A 21,447-nucleotide genomic window follows, 5' to 3' on the forward strand; every position below is an offset into this window, starting at 1 on the left:
TTACAGAAGGGTCGCAGGGAGGACACGAGCCGGTCAGGGTGCAGTATAGCAATGATAAAACATACAACTTTCCTCTAGTTCTTAAATGCTTCCTACCCACCACTATCATGATCCCAATTACACCTTACAAATCCAGCTAGACAAGAGGATGTACACTGGGACAGATAGGACCTGGAAACACAGGGAATCTGGGACAGATGATCCCTTCAGGACCAGAGATGAGAGTGGCGATACTGGGAGGGTGGAGGGAAGGTGGGGTAGAAAGGGGGAACTGATTACAAAGATCTACATATAGCCTCCTCCCATGGCAACAGACAACAGAAAAGTGGGTGAAAGAAGCCATCAGACAGTGTAAGACAGAAAATGTTTTGAGAATGGTGATGGCAACAAATGTACAAATGCGCTTGACACACTGGATGGATGTATGGATTGTGATAAGAGTTGTACGAGCCCCCAATAAAATGAGTTGTTTTTTTTAAAAAAGATTGACAACCTCGGAAACCCTGGAAAATAGAATAATTGTGTGATTTGTATTTGGGTCTTTGATCCGTCTTGAGTCTGTTTGGGTACATGGTGTGAGGTATGAGTCTTATTTCATTTTTTTGCAGGTTATGATCTAGTTTTTCCAGCACCATTTGTTAAAAAGGCTACCTCTTGCCCATTTCGTGTGTTTTAGTTCTGCATCAAAAACTCGGTGTCTCTTGGTACTTGATTGCATTTCTGGGTTCTCAGTTCTAATCCGTTGTTCTGCATCTCTGTCGTTGTAGCAGTGCCAGACTGTAGCAATAGCAGTGGCCATGTAGTATGTTTTAAGATATGTGAGTGAAAGGCCTCCCAATTTGTTTTCATTTCTTAATAGTGTTTTATTTATCTTTGGCATCTTTCCTTTCCATATAAAATTGGTAGTTTATCCATTTCTTTGAAAAATTGTGGTGGGATTTGGATCAGAATTCCATTGAATTTGTAAAGTAATTTTGGTAATATTAACATTTTCACAATATTTAGTCTGCCTAGCCAGGAACATGATTACCATATATACTCATGTATAAGCTCACACCCACATCTACTGAGAGCTGATTATGTGTCCCACCACCCACCGGTCAGTTTGTCCTCCTGTTGTTTCTACAATGCTGCAGGAAGCTACCTACTGGTATTCCAAATCACAGCAGGGTCACCCACAGTGGGCAGTTTTCAGCAGAGCTTCCAGACTAAGCCCATACTAGGAAGAAAGGTCTGATGATTCACTTCTGAAAATGAGCCAATGAAAACCATACAGCTATGGCATAGGACTGGGCAAGGCCTGTTAGACACAGAGCTGACTCAATGGCAGCTAACAGCTAGCACAACAGCTCCGTGTGGCAGGCCCCCAGCTTAGCGCTTTATATGGTTATCTCATTTAATCCCTATAACACCCTTCGGAGATAAGGACTTCTCAAAAGTTTCACAAGGACAGAAACTTCTCCTGAAACAGGTGGTTACATAACAAGTCCAACTTGTGGAAGAGGCGGAATGTGGGCTTACGCCCAGCATCCGATTCCTGAGCCCTCGTGGGTCCCCAGCCACTTGATGAACCATGAAGCTGGCACAGCCTGGCTTCCTCGCTGGGTGCCTTCCCTCTCGGGCCCTGCCTGACTCCCAGGCCAAACCCTCTCCCTTTTCTGAAAGAACCCCTTGATCTTCAGCGGCCGTCCTGCTAACTTGGCACCTTCTGAACCACCTCTGATTACCTGTGAGTTACTGTCGTTGAATGTCACGAGGTTTGTTCACTGCCTGTTACACTTCAGTGCAAGCCTTGTAGCTCAGGCCCGACTAGCTGCTCCTTGAAGGCAGAAGCAGGCTCACTCACAGGCTCGGCCCAACCTCTGTTATTGTGCCCAGCGGAGGGCTGGACCCGCTACGGTCACACCGTGGATTCTAGTTGCTTGGTGGCTTGACTGAGTGAGGGTGGGAGGAGGAGAGCGAGGGTGAGGCTGGGCGACTCTCATCTCAGTTGACCGTGCTCAGCTCTTGGCACACAGCTCTGCAGAGAGAAAGTGCCCGAGGAATAGAGTCCTGGGAGCTGACTGGGGCTCCACAACCCTCAAAACCTGGCCTCCCCTCCTCTCTGCCTGCACCCCGTTAGTCCTCCTCCCACCCAGTGCACCACATTCCAGCCATGTGGCTCTGTTCCTATTCCCCAGACTCATTTCACCTTGCTGCTCCTGCCCCAGGCCCTTGGCACTGACCGTGCCCATTGCCTCTCCCTCCCCGGGTTTCCACGGGCCCAACAGTTGGATACTCCTCAAAGATCACCTTCTCACAGGGGCTTCTCTGGACCTCTCCCCCTGTCCACTTGAACCCTGACTGCTAGAATATCAGGGCAGACCCTTGTCTCTTCTGAAATGGGTGTTTATTAAAGACCAGCCATGCGCCCTGCACGGAATCCGTGGGCCTTACAGACTCGTGAGGCAGCGGTGGGTTCACCCTCAGATTTGCAAAAGGAATGAGTGAAGGGAGTTAGGAGGCCCACAAGAGAACACCAAGGAGTCCCCAGGTGACAGCGATGGCTAGTTCAGCGGCTAACCCAACGACTGGAAGTTGAAGCTCACGCAGAGGTCCCTCAGAAGGAAGACCCGGTGATGGACATCCCCACGATCCGCATGGAACAGGCCCACAGACCCTCTCAGGGGGTCTCCACGTCTGCGTCAACTCAGAGGCAGCAGGTTGTTAATGACCCCTGCCCTGGTGGGGGTGGGGGGGAAGGGGATGTCAGAAGGAGCCCTTGAGGGTTACGGGTGAGGCTGCTCATCACCAGGTCTGCAGTTCAAACCTACCAGCTGTTCCCAGGGAGAAAGAGGAAGCCTGTTTGCCCCCATAAATAGTTAACAGCTCCAGCCGCCCCCAGGGACAGTGCTGCTCTCTAGGGTCCCAGGAGTCTGAATAGGTGGGGGGGGGGGGTGTGCGAGCTCTGAAGGTGAGCGTCGAAGGTTGCATGTTCTAGCTGCTCACCAACCTTCAGAGTAGTAAGGCAAAGGGCTGCAGCCGCGTCTGGAGGGAAAAGCCTATCATTAGGAGGGGTTGTGAAATCTAAGCTATGGGAACTATGCGTGTGAACCTCTCCAGGCCAGGAAGAACCGGCTGGTCTATTGTGTCCGGCCCAGGAGGAGGAGTTCGCCTGAAAGTGTGGACAGTTCTTGGCCTGCAGTCCCGAGGGCCCTTTAGAAAGTGAGCCTGCCCAGCTGGCCTGCCGCGAGAGCAGCGTCGGGGGCCAGCCGCCCGCAGGCTGGCCATAAAGAGGTTACTGTGAGAAGCGTTTGGCTGGCGGGGGAAGGACGAGGAGAATGAAAGATGGGCTATGTCTGTGCGCCTCAGTCCCCAGAGAATCACCACCCAGTGTTCGACTTGGCATAAGGCTTTCCGCTTCTCCTTAGAAAAGGCCGGCAAGGGAAGGCTGGGTGCCAGGCGCGGCAATGTGTTCCCTGCACCTTTCCCATAGGCCCGTAGGAAAGCTCAGCTGTGGGGCCCAAGGGGCCTGTGGGAAGTGTCCAGCTCCTGGACAGGTGTACAGAACCGTCCTCCCAGCAGCACCTGCATGTGGGGCACAGGGTGATCCTGGCAGAACCTACTTGTCTCCAAGGTGACACATCCGGGCCGATTTTCCAGGAGGGCCTCTTGCGAAACATTCAGGAATGTTTGTGTTCCTCCAGAGATTAGTAATTAAGAAGAGGCAGAACCCGTTCTCGCTTGGCACCTTTCCCTGCCTTGCCCTCACCCTTCTAGAATGTGGGTCATCTGATTCTTGGTTGAGGCTTTAAGCAGCTCCGCACCATGAGGCTTGGAGGCAGGGGGCCGCACCAGTTGGGCCAGGGGCTGGGAGGTTGGGATGAATCGCTTCCTCCAAGGATGGAGGCTGAACTCCCAAGCGCTGGCCACGTCTGAAAGCAGACTTCTCTTTCCAGCTCATGTTCTGAGCGCTTGCCCAAGGTGAAGCACTGCAGGCTAGGGAAGCGCCACTGTTTCTCAGGGCGGGGGTGCCTGGCACAATGCGCGGGCGCATGCGTGCCTGCCTGTGTGTCTGTGCGTGCAACTAAATCCTGTGCCGCCCCCAAACACTCATTTTCACCTCTACTCTCTAAATGACACCTCACTGCACACTGAATAATTCATCCCCCTCCTGGAATTTGTTAGAGAAAAGCTTACTGCCCAGATGCAGTAAGTTGCAGTCTTCCTACAGAAACGTCTCTCTTCCAGGTGGAAGAGTTTGGATGGGCAATAAATGGGGGTGGCGGTGTGGCTCTCAGCCCTCCAGCCCCACGACCCCCTGCTTCAGTAACCTCGCTTGCCCACAACTGACAGTAGGGAGTAGGACTTGTGAGTATCAAGCCTGAAGCCTGCCTCTCTCCCCTGCCTCTCCCCTTCTAACTTTTGCGTCCACTTGTCTCACTCTCCGTCCTCCCTGGCGGAGATAATGTCTGCATTCACTGAATGGGAATTAGCATCGCAGGCCCGGGAGGATAATCCGCACGCTGGACTCATGGAAGCTGATACTTGCAGCTACTATTTTCCTGAGCTCTGACTCCTCAACGTCTAAGGCAGCCAGGAGAGTTCGTGGTTTTCTGAGAAAGTGCTGGGGTTGTGGTGTTTCTGTCCTCTTCTCCCTGACTCCCGCTCCCAGCCTCACACGTGAGAACTTAGTGAATCGCGGGCTTTCACGGCTCCGAAGCATGCATCTGCCTGCTCACGAAGCAGCTGTGGATTAGCCTTCGTGGGGGCACATCTTTGCAGCAGATGTAAATAACGGAGGGCACCGGGTGTTTGCTGCCTGGTGCGGCCTTGTCTTCGGCATTGAGAATTCTTCTCCCCACGCTCCTGAGACTCGCTTGCTTTGTTCGCTTACATCAGCGAAGCTAAGCCTTTGGCACCTGAGAGCGGGCCTTCCGGCTGTGCCTCTGGCATCTGCTGGCTTTGTGATTTAGGCGTGGCTTCTCATCTCTAAAATGAGAGGAAGGGGGCAGAGTGGCTGCCACGCCGTGAGGCATACATCATGCTTTCTGGGCATAGAGTTGTTACTGTTGTGGCCGTTGTGGTTAGATGCTCACCCGCGGTTCAGATTCAGGCCAGGTCCTGGCCTGCCTCACAGGCGTTGCTATGATGGCACCCATTGTGCCAGGCATGGTGTCAGTTTCCCGCCGTGAGGCTCTTTCTACTGTTTTGCTGACCCTCTGCTTTCCTGAGCACTGTGTCCTGCATCAGGGACCTTTCCTTCCAGAAAACATGCCCAAAGTAGACGAGACGGAGTCTCACCAGACTCATTTCTAAGGTGCCTTCTGATCATTCTCCCAACCCAGATTTGGCACATTCAATATCGCTTGCCAATATCGTAATTCCAAGGCACCAATTCTTCTGTGGTTCTCCCTATTCCATATGGAGTGATGGACAGTACCAGAGCTCGGGTATTCAAAACGACAGCTTCACTTTTTAACATCTTGTGCCGATCGCCTCATGAAGTATGTCATTTTGTTCTTTGTGTTGTGCTCCCTCGGGCCTTGTTGGTGGGTACCAGTAAAATTAAAGCCTGGCAACGTCAGTCTGTCTCCATTTACCAGGCGTTGCCTCCTGGGTCAGTAGTGAGGAGTTTGGTGTTCCTCACCAGTGGTTCTCCACCTTCCTAATGCTGCCACCCTTTCATACAATTCCTCATGTGGTGGTGACCCCCCCCCCGCCATAAAATTATGTTTGTTGCTACTTCATAACTGTATTTGCTACTGTGACCCCTGTGAAAGGGTCGGTCGACACCCCCCCATAGGGGTCACGACCCACAGGTTGAGAACTGCTGTTCTACACTGTGAGGCACAATCCACACTGCAGGCAGGCTGTGGTCTTTGGGCTTCAGTCTGCAAGACTGCATCACCTGCACACTGCAGACTTATCCGCCATGCAGCGAGCCAATGACACAGCAACATGCGCACCTCCACAATGTGGCCAACACACTGCTTAACGGCGGGACATAGATTTAGCAAATGTGGTGTCTTTTAATTACAATTAATATATGGCTACCAACCCCCTATATTTTAAAAGGGAAAAATAATTGTGTTAGACAGGTTTCTCCCTAGAGAAACAAAACCAGGACGCTTATGATTTTATAGAGAGATACAACATAAGAAATACACAGCTAATTAGTCTACAGAGCTCAGTTCAACTCACTTCCGTGAGACAGTTAATACACTGGCAGTCCTTCAACTCACAAGGCCTCCTGGGTACAAGTCAAGGAAGCAGACAGCTGAGTCTTCTATAGAGCAATACAGGCAGTCCGGCCACAGGCAGCAAATAGCAGGGCTGGTCACCAACAGTCAGCCAGATGACAGGGTCTGACAGTCCCCAGCTCAAGCGATGTATACACCAGCAGAAGGAACCTCAAACTGTGGTGACACAGTCCACGGGTTGGGTGTCCCACAGCTAGTGTAGCTCGCGAGTTGAGGCAGAGAACCAGCTAAGGCAGCCACACACTGGTCCAATCATCAGAGAGCAAGAATGGAAAGGCGAGCCTCACTGAGCCATTTATCTCTTTGCCCTGCAATTAAACTGCAACCTTATTAACCCCACATGTATTTATTGGCCAGGTTGGCCCAATAATCCTACCTATCACAATAATTTAAATCATATTAAAATCCCTTTGCCCAGATAACATTTTAATGTATATCTTTCCAGTTGCTTTTCTATATGCACATGCCCCTGTTAGGTAAAATATATATAACAATGATAACTTGTAGCTTTCCTGCCCCAACAATGCCATTTTTCTCGTGGTATACTAGGGATATCCATCCATGGAAGCAAAGCGTAGAACTCTACAGACTTATGTCTTAAAGCCATGTGGTGTTTATTATTTTGTTTGTTTTCAAATAAAGCCAAATCCAAACACCTTAAAGGGGATGGACATGTAAGGGGTACAGACTACTCTTGAAATCAAGGTTCCGCACTATGTACTACATGAAACATCAGTCACCTCCAGAACTAGATCTGCATTTTAAGGATGGAGGATGGACCTAGACATCTTGCTTCCTGTTTGCTGTGCCAAGAACATAGGTAACAGAGTCTGCCACTCCTACCGCCGTCATGCCTACAGCTCAGCGACATGTGTGTTCATCGTGTTGTTTAGCCTTCACTGTTTATCATCCCCGACCTGTACCTTCCTGCATCTTCATTGTTGAATCAGCCCATTGCACAAATGTGTAATGAGTGCCAGTTGTGCCAAGCATAAGATTCCATTGCTTGGAAGCACCACTGTGTAGCATGATGGAATTAATCCATGGGGAGGGGTGTGGGGAGCTAATGATCCGTATGCTCATTAGGAGAATTGAGGTAAGCGGGGCATGTCTGCATCCAACCCGAGTGCAGGGAGAAGAATGTGCTAGCAAGAGAGTCTCTCTGAGCGTCCGTGTTCTGTCCTAGAGGTGCCAGTCATCAGTCATTTGTGAGCAACGGACTCACCCGCAATGCGTGCCCATGCATAGGGTGTTTCTCCACAGCGACCCCGTCAAAGAGTTGCTGGGCACATTACATTGAGCAAGAGGTTGCTCCTGGTCCCTGGTCTTAGCTCTCCACAAGGGAGAGGGAGTGAACATCGGATAGAAGCTTGAGGAAGAGAAACCTTGAGGGACGTGGTCTTTTGTCTCTGAAGGCTGGGTGAGTCATGGTAGTGGTGGGACTGACCGTGACTGGGTGAGTCATGGTAGTGGTGGGACTGACCGTGGCTGGGTGAGTCATGGTAGTGGTGGGGCTGACCGTGGCTGGGTGAGTCATGGTAGTGGTGGGGCTGACCGTGGCTGGGTGAATCATGGTAGTGGTGGGGCTGACCGTGGCCGGGTGAGCCGTGGTAGTGGTGGGACTGACCGTGGCCGGGTGAGTCATGGTAGTGGTGGGTGGCTGGGTGAGTCATGGTAGTGGTGGGACTGACCGTGGCTGGGTGAATCATGGTAGTGGTGGGGCTGACTGTGGCTGGGTGAGCCGTGGTAGTGGTGGGACTGACCATGGCCGGATGAGCCGTGGCAGTGGTGGGACTCACCATGGCCAGGTGAGCTTTGGTAGTGGTGGGGCTGACCGTGGCCGGGTACGCTGTGGTAGTGGTGGGACTGACTGTGGCTGGGTGAGTCGTGGTAGTGGTGGGGCTGACCGTGGCTGGGTGAGCTGTAGTAGTGGTGGGGCTGACTGTGGCTGGGTGAGTCATGGTAGTGGTGGGGCTGACCATGGCTGGGTGAGTCATGGTAGTGGTGGGGCTGACCGTGGCTGGGTGAGTCGTGGTAGTGGTGGGGCTGACTGTGGCCGGGTGAGCCGTGGTAGTGGTGGGGCTGACCGTGGCTGGGTGAGCCGTGGTAGTGGTGGGGCTGACCGTGACTGGATGAGTCGTGGTAGTGGTGGGGCAGACCGTGAGGCTCCCTGCCACGGGTACTGTTGACTGAAGCGCATTCTCAGCGGTACCAGCAAAGGCCCCAGTGCACTGCTTTTCCCTCCTTTTAGTCTAAGATTGTGGTTTGGGATGATCTTCTAAGGAGGCCCCAGTGGTACTCCAGGTTAGGCATTGAGCTGCTATCTACTAGGTCGGCAGTTCAAACCCACACCAGCGACACTGTGGGAGAATAAAAAATGTACAGTCTCAGGTCACTAGAATTTGGAATCGACTCTATAGTAGTGGGTTTGATTCAGTTTTTCTTTTCTAAGGAGTCCTGATAGCATAATAGGTTATAAGTTGGGGAGCTAATCACAAGGTCAGTAGTTCAACACCACAAGCCACCCTGAGGGAGAAGGGTGAGGCTTTCTTTTGCTATAAAGTATTACAGCCTCAGAACCCCACAGGGGCAGTTCTATCCTGCCCCAGAAATTAGATAGGCATCGGAATTGACATGGTGGTTGTGAGTTTAAGGGCTCAGGAGATGTGTTGAAGATATGTTTCAAGAGAAACTAGTAGCCCCTGCAGGTGTTCTAGAGGATGATTCCAGCCTGTGACTTTCTAAATAGAAGGCACTTGAGTGTGCTGTTTAGTATTTCTTAGCCTCGGTCTCCCGTTCTGGGAAGTGGAAACAATATAAGATCCTTCACACCAGGATCTGTGTTATATGGCCTTCTCGTCGCGATCCGTTTGACCGAGCCTGCATCCTGGAGAGTTGTAACTGTGCCCATTTTATAGCGGCACTGAGGCTCGGAGCAGTCAGTGCTTTGCTAAAAGGTGAGATTGAGTCCTCCTTCTGTTTGAAATGCAGCACGGTCCAGGAGGCGATGTCCCCCAGCACATCAGTTGTTTAGGGGTTATGCACCCATTCAGCCAGCAGATGTTCCGAGCAGCCCACCAGGCTGAAAGGGCAGTGGTGCCGGAGACCCACTGGGACCTCTCACCAGGCTCCCTTGCAGAATTTCATCCTTTTTTTTCTCGTGTAGGTTTTGAGAAGTTGGATTTGGGATGGATCTAAGAGGGAAGGAAGGTGTAAACGAGGTCAGTTTCCTGTGCCTTATGAGGAAGTTCCCTGTGAGGAATTTCAGGCCTTCTTCCGGTCACCTCTCTTCCTGTGCTGGTGTGCCTCAGTTTGTCCTTCTGTATAAAACCAAACCGAACCCCCTTCCATCGAGTCCATGCTGATTCAGAGCGACCCCAGAGGACACAGCAGAACTGGGTTTCTGCAGCTGTAAATCACTAAGGCAGCAGACAGCCTCGTCGTCCCCTACAGCGTGGCTCATAAAGCTGAACCAGCCACCTCCCAGCTGGCAGCCCAGATGCTTAACCTGTGTGCCACAGGGGCTCTTGGCCAATCTGTATAAAAGGTGGCAAAGCAGAGCCCACCTGGGCTTCCAGATTTGGGTGGAGGGGCTAGGGAACAGAGACGGACATCGATACACCAATGACCCTGAAGATGGGGCAGAACCAGGCCGGGTTTCCGTCCTCCTGCTGTCCACAAGGCTGGCATGAATCAGAGCTGACTCAGACAGCAGGGGCCCCGCGGAGAAGAGAGAGCGAACATTGGTGGGCACCTGTCTGGCAGAGGGAGCAATGGGAGGAAGCACAGTGGTTTTCTGGGTGGCCATTGGGCTGACGCTCAGAACCGAGAGCCCTGGCTCCTCCTGCCATAGGGATGCTGTAAGGTACCGCAGACCGCTGCCCGCGGTTTCCAAGGCTGTGAATCTCTAGGATGTGGACCGCCAGGAGCAGCTGGTGGGTTCAAACCTCCGACCTTTGGGTTGGCAACAGAACGTTTTAACCACTGTGCCACTCGGGCCCTGCTGGCTCCCCTTATTTAAACTAAATTACTTGATGCAGCGCTGTGGTACATTTCCCTCGTCTCAATAAGCCGCCTCGAGTCTCGTGAGATGGTGTACTTATTTGGTCGGTTGGTTGATTGAGCCACGAAGGCTGCATGATGACCATGATTTCACTGCCTCCTAGGTAGGGGTGGGGGTAGTGAAATGCTCCAATACCAAACTCCCTGTCATGGAGTCGATGCTGACTCATATAGGACAGGGTACAACTGCCCTGTGAGTTTCCAAGACTGTTTACGGGAGTAGAAAGCCCTGTCTTTCTCCCACGCAGCAGCTGGTGGTTTCAAACTGTTGACCTTGTGTACTGTAGCCAACGACACCGCCGGGGCTCTTTATTGAAACCCTATGAGGTGTTTGCTGTTAAGAGGCCAGGTTGGCTCAGCTTGTTTATGGGAGAACGGCTGTGGGCACAAACATTTGGGAACCAGCTTGGGAGGCAAATAAATATTGCTTATTGGCCAAATTCACCGGCTGGGGCATCTGTTATTCTAGATGTGACAGTTAGCTAGCTTTCTAGAAGGGACGTGGGTATGACACTCAAGGGACAGAGTCAGGGTCGTGGGGTCATGGGGGAGGGGGGCTGGAGTCAAGCCCTGGCTCAAGGTTGCAGACCCCGAGGAGAGCAGTCTGCTGGGTCACTGTCAGGTCTGTGGCAGAACCCAGATTCCCTGCTTCCCTCCTGGGGGCACCTCTTCTTGTTTCTGCTGCATGCCCACTTTCCCAGGGATGGTGGGATGGCTGGGGGGAGGAGAGGGGGAGGGGCAGAAGAAAGCAGGTGGATCTTGCTTAGGCTTGGGGGCTGTGGGCTGATGGAGTCTTTCTCTCTCCTGTGTCAGGTATACCAAGCCACTCACCTTTGCCGACTGCATCAGCGACGAGCTGCCGCTGGGATGGGAAGAGGCCTATGACCCACAGGTTGGGGACTACTTCATTGACCACAACACCAGTAAGTGCCTGGCGGCCCACCCTGGCCCGCTGCCCCACTGCCAATGCTGTTTCCTGCTCACCCCACCCCAGATCTGGACATTCACCCACATGACCTCCTATAGGCAGAGTGCATTTCACTTTATATAGATTAAGATGCAGATTTACCTTGTGAGTTCATATAAAAATAACAAGTATAGAAGGGCATTAAGAATCTGAAAGTCCTCTTGCAACCAAATCCCTAATTCCAGAGGAAACCATTTATCCACTTCTTGGGTGTTATTCCAGAAATTTCCATCACATGTGTTGTGCACATGTGTGTGTATGTGTGTGTATATGTGTGTGCATATATACATATATAGGCATATTGTCTCTGATTTCTGTGTATGTGTTTTATTTTTCTTTCATAAAAGATCAATGTTGGTCCGGATAGGGCAAGATATGACAAAACAACGATGTATAAATTACCAAGGGCATATGAGGGAGGGGGGAATGGGGAGGGAGGAGGGGAAAAAAAAAAAGAGGAGCTGATGCAAGGGGCTTAAGTGGAGAGCAAATGCCTTGAGAATGATTGGGGCAGGGAATGTATGGATGTGCTTTATACAATTGATGTATGTATATGTATGGATTGTGGTAAGAGTTGTATGAGTCCCTAATAAAATGTAAAAGAAGAAAAGAAAAAAAATGATTAGGGCAAAGACTGTACAGATGTGCTTTATACAATTGATGTATGTATATATATGAACAGTGAAAAGAATTGTATGAGCCCCAATAAATTGTTAAAAATTAAAAAAAAAAAAAGAAAAAAAAAGATCAATGTTGGACATCCCCTCACAGAAGGGTCATAAGGAAGGGGTGAGCCAGCCAGTGTGCAGCATAGCACCTACAAAACACACAACATTCCTCTAGTTCTTTAATTCTTCCTTCCCCACAATCATGACCCCTGCTCTACTTTACAAATTTGGCTGGACTGGAGCATATACACGGGTACAGACAAGAGCTCTCGACACACAGAATCCAGGACAGATTTAATCCCTCAAGAACAGTAATGGAGTATCGACACCATGAGGGTGGGGGAAGGTAGGGGGAACCAATTGGAATGATTGACACGTATATTTAAAAAACATAAACCCTTAGAGAATGAGATCTGAAATCAAAAGTGATTTCAGTTTTGGCAACCCGGCCTTTTTTTTTTTTTTTTGCTTCTTAAAGACTGCACAGGAAAGAGGGTCCCCTGCGAGTCTCTGAGCCCCGGGATGAATGAAGAGATCAGCGGCACCCTCAGAGTCAGGCAGCCCCTCCCCAAGATAAAAATAGGAAGACTTTTTTTTTCTTTTCTAAAAAATTTATTCATTTTTCACATACAACGTAGCCACATTTTTGTTTGTTTTGTTTATTTATAAGTCATTTTCTTGGGGGCTTTTACAGCTCTTTTTCTTCTCTTTTGCTTTTAATCATTTTATTGGGGGCTCATAACAACTCTTATCACAATCCATACATACATCAATTGGGTAAAACACATTTGTACATTCATTGCCCTCATCATTCTCAAAACATTTTCTCTCTACTTAAGCCCCTGGCATCAGCTCCTCATTTTTGCCCCTCCCTCCTGCTCCTCCCTCCCTCATGAACCCTTGATAATTTATAAATTATTATTTTGTCATATCTTGACCTGTCCGATGTCTCCCTTCGCCCCCTTTTCTATTGTCCTTCCCCCAGGAAAGACGTTATATGTAAATCCTTGTAATCGGTTCTCTCTTTCTACCCCACCCTCCCCAAAATAGGAATACTTTTAGTAACAACTTAGAATGCATCTTCATCTCCTTCCTACCTGCCTCATGAGTGGAAGTTTAAGATCATGATTTTTCTTTAAAGACATGGATTCTCATGTATATAGATAATAAAAACTCATATTTGAGCACTTTTAAAAAAGTGCAGGTAGGGAAAGAAAGAAGCAATCATTTTTAACTAAATCCATACTATACTTTTTGGTTACTAGTCAACGTCCTATCATTTGGCAAAAAGTAAAATTTTTATAGTGTTCATCTGAAATAATTGCATTACAAACTTTCCATTAAGATAAAAAGATGAAGCAGCCAATCCAGTGATTCATTGACATGGCTCTCATGGAGGGTGGGGTGGGGCGGTGATGGCAAAGAGAAGACCAACAGCCAAGAGAGGTAACAAGAGATACAATGGTTTCTTTTCCCTCCCCGAGGGGGCCAACAACAGAAACACGGGTGAGGGGAGACAGGGAACGGTGTAAAATATGAAAATAAGAATAATTTATAAATCATCAAGGGCTCAAAAGAGTGAGGAAGGGAGAGCTGATCCCGAGAGCCCAAACAGAAAGAACATATTTTGGAAATGATAATGGCAACATATGTTCAAATGTGCTTGATACAATTGATGTATGGATTGTTATACGAGCCTCCAACAAAATGATGAGTTTCACTATCATTGTCATCTCTGGCCGCAGCAGGCCCTACCCCCAGCCGCCTACACACGTATTTGTCCACAGTGTGGGGATGTGGGGGAGTGGGGGGTATGTGTGTCTCTGGTCCACCCTCACTTCATAGCTGCGATCCGAGTAGCCGGATGTAGAACCTAGTGCCCTGGCTTTTCTGTCTGCCAGACGATGATGGCAGAGCCCACGGGGAAGAGAGAGAATGTGGTCCCACAGGTGGCAAAGCCCAGGGAGCAGACCCACCACTGGGTCTCATCCACGGCGCATCCTCTTGGCCACGGCCTCACCTGCCCTCAGAAATGTGCTGCCCTCTTTATCCCTGTGTGCAGGAGGGAGATTGTTTGGCTCACCCTCGGCTCTGTGAACTTTAGGACCCCTTCCTCAGTCCTCTTGGGCAGGAGGAGGAAGAGGTAGTACAGACCCACCCCTGGTAACTCTTGCAGGCTGAGAATAGGGTGGCAAGTGTGTGAGCTGAGCCCACACTCCGGACCAGGTCCTTGATACACGCTATCTCTTTTAATCTTCCCTACTGCCCTGGGAGAGGAGCCCTGGTGGCCTAGTGGTTTCAAGTTGGGCTGTAATCTTCAGGGTCAGAAGTTCAATACCACCAGCCTCTCCACAGGAAGAAGATGGGGCTTTCTACCCTTATAAAGAGTTGCAGTCTTGGAAACTCACAAGAGCAGGTCCTCCCTGTCCTGTGGGGTCCCTGTGAATTGGCATTGCCTTCATGGCAGTGAGTTTGTGGGGTTTTGTGGTGCCCTGTGCTGGGGGCGTCCTCAGGGGTAGAATTTCCAGAGGTAGAATTTCTCACATTCCATGAGGAGACTCAGGGTCAGTTCCCAGACACAACCCATCTGTCCATGGGAGCTTGTGAGAGCCTTCAGCAGAGCTCCAAGGCTCCAGGTGGATGCGGAAGAAAGGCCTGGTTGTCTGCTGCCCAAAATCAGCCTGTGAAAACCCTGCAGATGACAACAGACCTGTCTCTCACCAGTCTGAGGGATGGCGCAGGACTGGGCAGCACTGTGTTCTCTTTCTGTTTCTGTTCTGTGGGGCGTCATTTGAGCCTGGGGCCAAGTCCACAGCTGCTTAACCACAGCGTGTTATCAAGCCTCAGAGCTGCACGGGGGCAGGACTGGGCTCTGGGTGCCATTAAGGATCCTCTGGGTGTCAGGAACACTCTGGCCATGCGTCTGCTGCGGATTGTGACTGTGAGCCTGTTGCCCTGATTTCTTCTAGAGAAATAGTTGTGTCTAATCCACCTCTCCAGCCCCAACCCTTCGCCTCGAGGACACATAGTAGGTGTGCATTCAATCTTTCCCAAATGGAAATGGGCATACGTGCCTAAATGCATGGCTAAGGGGATGAGTGAGCGGACTGGCGTTGGCATCAAAGTGTAGAAGAGCTTTGGAGAGACAGCTAATGGTGCTAATTGCTTTGTTGGGGGTAGCAGAGGGTTTTATTAGCACTCATGATTGCTTATTGGATAATGAGAAGTAAATATGCCTAATTGAGTGTGTGTGGGGAATACGGCTCCTGCTTGGATGGCTGCATGGAAGGCTGGGTTAAACACAGATGTGCACGAACCCTAAGCGGTCCTTGCCTGTGTCTAATTGCTGAGTGCATCCCCTTCATTAAATCCGATGGCGGGAGGGGGATGCTTAGGTGCTGTGGGGAGCTGTTGGAGAAATAGAAGGAAGAAAGGACAGAGGGACTAGCAGACAGTGGCAGGAATGTATTCGCAGGGACTGGTGGCAGACTTGGGGAGTCTGGGATGAGTGACTGGAGACACAGTCAGAATTCTAGCTGGAAACGGTGCCAAGCAGACTGCTGGTTTCCCTTGGGTTAGAAGGCGACCTCCTGGGATTACAGCGCCACCTTTGTAAATGGAACCAGGGAACAAAGGCAGTAGGGAAGTGGCCACCAAGTCCGGGGCTGCCCACGCCATGGACGCAGACTGCTTCCCGGTGTGCAGAGTGCTCACTGATTTAAATTCCTCTTCCAAACTTGTAGACGCATAACAATTGAACATACCCAGTTGCTGGTGAAACCACACCAAGATTCCTTTCTTCGACTAAAATTTACCTACTGTGTTCCAGACACTGCTGTGGGTGCTTGGGACACGTAGATAGTAGAGTGTGTTCAAACGTGAGCAGTAGTGGGAGAAATGAGAAAACCAAGCTCAAGTCCAGTGTAAGGGGCTGGGGACTAAGGGAGGTGGGGAGGGGTGGTGCTAGGTCACATGACATCTGGTCATCAGGAAGACGTCCTTATTGAGAAAATGAAATATGGATAAACCTTGAAGGGATGAGAACACGTCGGGTAGAGAGGGGAGAGAGAAATCAATTGCCCTCAGCTGGGGTCATGTGTGCCGGGAAATGGAGGCATAATTCAGATTATACTGACTGGTGCCTCAAGGGGCGAGCGACTACTCAAGATACAGTTGTCGGTCTGTATGAATTGGCCTTGTCTCGATGGCAGTGAGTTTTGAGTTTATTCAATGACTTGGGATTTCAAGAAAGAAATGGGCAAGAGGTTCAATTGCTTCCATGAACGATAACCTCCAACACCATGAAGCCAGGAAGAGATGGATGGTACCCGGCTACCATAGGTGGACACTGTAATCAAAGACCCGCAGATGGAACCCGATCAAGAGGACGGAAAATGTGAAACAGATTCTCCAATACATAAGGAAACCAACCTTGTTTGGATCCATTGAAGCCAGGAAACCCCCGAATCCAATACTCAGAACCCATCTTTAAACCTTGAACCCCCCCCAAAAAAAAACCAGAAACCTTGAACCCCAAAGTAAACCCTTGACTCTAAAATCCAGAAATAATCTTTGGACCTTGAGCCAAAGCTGTATCACGAAGCTAGTCTTAAACTCAACAACAGTTGAGCCCAATTCATAAGGACTGTTTGTCTGGGGCACCGCGCTTTGGCAGAGGATGGCTGTGAGTGCAAACTGACAACAGTGCAGCCAGAGCGCAAAAGAGAACCGGAAGGGGGCAGAGAACATAAACTAGTGGGCCGAAGCACTGGCACGCGTGCTGATGGAGGCCGGCTATTGAACTGTTCCTGTAGGAATTTCCAGTTAATACACATTTGGTTGTGTCTGTTGCCACCAAAAAACAAATGATATTTAAAAAAAAAACTATCAAGGAGGCAAGTGTGCATATAGAAGAATCAGAAAAAGAAAACTCTATGCCATCAACTCAGTATTTGAACTCCTGGCAACCCCTATAACAGGCTAGAACTGCCCCTGGGGGGTTCCAGGACTTTAACTCTTTACAGGATATAAAGCCTCACTTTCCCACCACGGAAAGGCTGATGGTTTAGAACTGCTAACATCGAGTAAACCATTATGCCACCGGGGTCCTGTGTGCAGAAGAATAACTGAGGGGAAGCAGAGGACACAGGGCCAGAGAGTAGTAGGGTAGTGGTCAGGTAGGAGCCAGTAGTCTGACTTAAGGCTTTCACTTTGTGCTGGATGAGATGGGACCCACTGGAGAATCCACAATCCATACTCACTGGAGAATCTTAAAGAGGTGTGGCATGATCCGACTTTTGTCTTATAAGGACCCTGCTGGCTTCTGGGCTGAGGCAGGGCCCGCGAGCAGCACCCAGACAGCTGCAGTAGTCTAGTGACGGAGTAGTCTAGTGACGGAGGATGGTGCACTAGGCCAGGTTGGTAGCAGCAAAGGTGGGGAGAAGTGGTCAGGTGCTGGGCGTTTTCAGAGTAGAGCCAACATGACTTCCTGGTAGATTGCATGTGGGCTGTGAATGGAGGGAGAAAGGATGAGCCCTTTCGCCAGAGCAACTAGACGGCTGGAGGTTGCCATGACCTGAAGGAGAGAAAACGCCCAGTGGGGCCGTGGGAGTGCGCCATTGCCTGGTCAGGAGAGGAGATCGCTGGTCAGTTTGTAGAACTCTAGAGTGGGGAAAGAATCTGGCCTGAATCTATGTATCTGAGAGTTGTACCTGTCGATATGTACATGCATCTGGATGAAATCCTCAAGGGAATACGTAAAGTGCAAGACGAGAAGAGGACGGTGAACGAGCCAGGAGCTCTTGAACAGCAGAGGATGAAGAGGGAAACCAGCAAGGACTCTGAGAAGGAACAACGGGAAAGATGGAGGAAAACCACGAGACCCTGGAATGCCCCCAGGTGAGGGGAGCAGGCCGACCAGGAGCGTCATCACCTACGTCCAACGTTTCCACCTGGCTAAGTGCAATGAGACTGAGCTTGACCATGTGGTTGACCCGGGACAACCGCGAAGGAGGACTGACTAGAGTGAGCCTAAATTACAATGGGAGGTAAGTCTTAAACCAAAAATATTCCTGAATTCATCTTAAAACCCAATAATAGTTGATTTCACTAGTCAAAAACGCCCACTAGGAGCCTTCGGCTCTTTCGAGAACTAGCTCTGTGGGGTCGACTTGCCCAGGTGACTGGCTGGGCAGCGAGTTGAGGGTAGTCCGGGAGAGGAGCCACTGGAGAAGATCATCAGGGCCCTGAACTGTCCATGGACACTGTTGGTGTCTGTTCCACTGTGTAGATTTTTACTCGCACCCAAAAGAACAAAAGATACGGTACTTAAAGAAATGCAAGGAGATGCGAAAAAAAGGCAAAAGTGAGAAAATATAAAGAAAAAGAAAATGGGGGTGACGGCTCGCGGGGCACTTTAATACGCCCACCAGGAGAGTATTGCTCATGTCTCCACAGGAGAGGGAGAGAGGGACCAGACCCCATCCCAGAGCGCCGAGCCTTGAGGGCAATACACTGGCCCAGAGCAGCGAACTAACAGAGAGGACGATGGGCCAGACCCAAGCCGAGCTATGCTGACCCCTCCCCAGAAGGAGGCGATACAGAGGGCAACACTGAAGATAGGGGAGAGAGGCAGGTCTGTCCAGACCACAGGGAGCAGACTCAGAAGGAGAGAGAGAGAACCTCATCATGGCCCACCAAGCCCCAAGGACGACATTCCTTCTCAGAGAAACCAGAGCATAGAGAGGACCATAGGGCCGGGCCCACCACGAGAAACGACATTCCCTCACTGACCCATAGTGCTATCGGGACAGCACTGGGGACGTTGTGCATAAAGTGTGCCCGATATGCCCATGCACAGTGGGACGAAATGCGAAGGGAGCGCAGCTGAGCAGCAAAGACAGCAAACTAACCAAGTCCCCAACGAATCCTGACAATAGACTTCTGACCTGGGGGACAGGGCTTGGCACCTCATCAGACCTTATCAGAAAACATACGTAAGGATCAGCAGACAGACCTGGAACTATCTATTTTTTTGTTTGTTTGTTGGTTTGGGTTTTTGTCTCATGTTCTGTTTTGTTTTAATATGCTTTGGTTTTTGTTTTTATTTTTTGTTTTGTTTTGTTTTTATTTTTCCTTTTCTTTCACCCTGTGTCACCCATTGTATTTTAGGCTCACAATGGGACCAGCATGGGAGAGGAGGGAATGGGCAGGAGGAGTAGGGAGCCAACAAACTCAGAGATAAGGAAACAACAAGAGATCTAAAATTGATGGTGGGAGGTGTATAATGCCGGGTGGGGTTTGATCAAGAGCAATATATCTGAGAGAAATACTGAGAGCTAAATGGAGGGTGAGCGTGATACTGGGAAAGGAGGAAGGTGAAAGAAAATAGAGGAAAGAAATAGGAGGCAAAAGCTGTTTATAGAGATATAGCTATAGGCATGGGTATACACAAATATATTCATTTATAATGAAAGGGATAGAGACCAATGTACATATATTTATATGTTAAGTATTAAGGTAGTAGAAAGACTTTGAGCATCTATTCAAAGCCTCCCTAACACAAGAACACTTTGTTCTGATAACCTGACACTCTTTGATACTCACCATCCCAACACGATTACTGAAGACAAAATGGGTACATAAGCAAATGTGGTGAAGAGAGTGGATGGTGCCCGGCTATCAAAATATATAACCTCTGGGGTCTTAAAGGCTTGAAGTCAAACAGCATCCATCTTGCAGGGAAGCAAATAAGGCCACATGGAAGAAGGACACCAACCTGTGGGATCATGAGGTGCTGATGGGGTCAGGTAACAGGTATCAAAAGATGTAAAACAGCTACATCAAAGAGAACGAGGGAGGTTGGAGTGGATACCCAAAGCCAGTCTGTAGATAACTGAATACCCCCCTCCCAGAGAAGGGTTATAAGGAAGGGATGATTCTACCAAAGTGTGGTATGCCACTGACAAGTCACACGTCATTTCTCTAATGCCTCCACTCCAAGACCCAGTTCTACCTTCCAGACCTGGCTAGACAGGAGAACACACACTGGTACAGATAAGAGCTCTGGACACATGGAATTCAGGAACAGTAGTGGGAGTAGAGATATCATGAGGTTAAGGGCATGGGCAGGGAGAGGTAAGGGTGAGAAATGGGGAACCCATCACAAGATTGGTTATACAGCCCTCCCTCAACGGGAATGAATAACAGAAATGTGGGTGAAGGGAGACAATGGACAGTGTAAGATACGGAATAATAATAACAATATATAATTGATCAAGGATTTACAAGGGTGGGGTGAGAAGGAAGGGAAAAAAGAGGAGTTTATACCAAGAGCTCAAGTAGAGAATGCTTTGGAAATGGTGATGGTAACATATGTACAAATATGCTTGATACAATTGATGTATGAAATGTTATAAGAGCCCCCAATAAAATTATTTTTAAAAACCAGCAAATAAAGATCGATCTTTCCATAATCTTCACTGTTTCAAATACCAGCATTAAATATCCCCACTGAGGGTTTGCATGCATTATAATTATATAGTTTTATCCATGCTCAAATTATGTGGTCTGCCTTTTGCTCTTAATGCTGTATCATGAATATTTGAGGAGTGCCGCTTAGACTTCACAGTTGTCATTTTTAAGACATCAAATGGATGAATAAATGCATAAAATTAGTGTCTCGTAATGCACCTATTGCTGACTTTTTATATTCTGTATTGCATTATTTCCATTCAGTATCCCATCTCTATATAAAAATCTTTAGGCATATAGACATTTTACTTTCACTGGTAATTCCTGAAGGTACATTTCCAAATGTTTTATTGGCACCTACTCTACCTATCATTCAATTAAATAGTTCAATATCAAGAAGAGTTGTATAATTATTACTACAATCATTTTAGAATATTTTCTTCTTTCATGTACTCATTGTTATTAATTCCCCAATCCACCCCCCCACCACCACCAACACCTCTCCTGCCATACCTCCAAAAAATCATTAATCCAGTTATTATCTCTATAGCTTTACCCATCCTGGGTCTCATACCAAATCGTAATAAACAACAAAAAAGCTAACAGCAACAACAAAAATAAAATAGAGAAAAAACCTCTATTGACAAGAAAGCAGAAAGCATTAAACACTAGATCAAACTCTAAGTGACTCCACGGGAGCTCCATGATAAGGCGCTAGCTTGACCACCACCAGCCACGAGCGGTTTTTCAGGGTGCTCCAGCGAGATGAGGCTGTTCACGCCCCTGGTCCATGATTAGAGGGGAGGCCCTTGGGGCGTAATCTGTGTGTGTTCCCTTAGCCTTCTCTTTTTAACGGAAACAACCTTTGGATGGGTCAAAAGGGAGGTGGAATAAGATGACACATTGTATGTGTCTACAATACTCTGTCTGATAACAAGGTATCCCATCCCTCAACTCTGGTCCATGATCCACCAGAGTCTTAATCTGCCTGTGGACCTGCAAATGCATTTGGGGCTTTCACTGGTGGTTATGGATA

The 21,447-nt window shown here is 49.1% G+C and overlaps 1 protein-coding gene across 1 annotated transcript in view; it reads left to right on the forward strand.

The window, feature by feature from the left end:
* WWC1 (WW and C2 domain containing 1) overlaps window positions 1-21,447 on the forward strand; it is a 185,010-nt gene that overhangs the window by 81,843 nt on the left and 81,720 nt on the right. The window contains exon 2 of the mRNA XM_075541930.1: window positions 11,118-11,227. Within this exon, the coding sequence (XP_075398045.1) occupies window positions 11,118-11,227 (110 nt within the window). The remainder of the gene's footprint in view (window positions 1-11,117; window positions 11,228-21,447) is intronic.

The sequence above is a fragment of the Tenrec ecaudatus genome, chromosome 2 (assembly GCF_050624435.1).
Source record: "Tenrec ecaudatus isolate mTenEca1 chromosome 2, mTenEca1.hap1, whole genome shotgun sequence".
Taxonomy (NCBI): domain Eukaryota; kingdom Metazoa; phylum Chordata; class Mammalia; order Afrosoricida; family Tenrecidae; genus Tenrec; species Tenrec ecaudatus.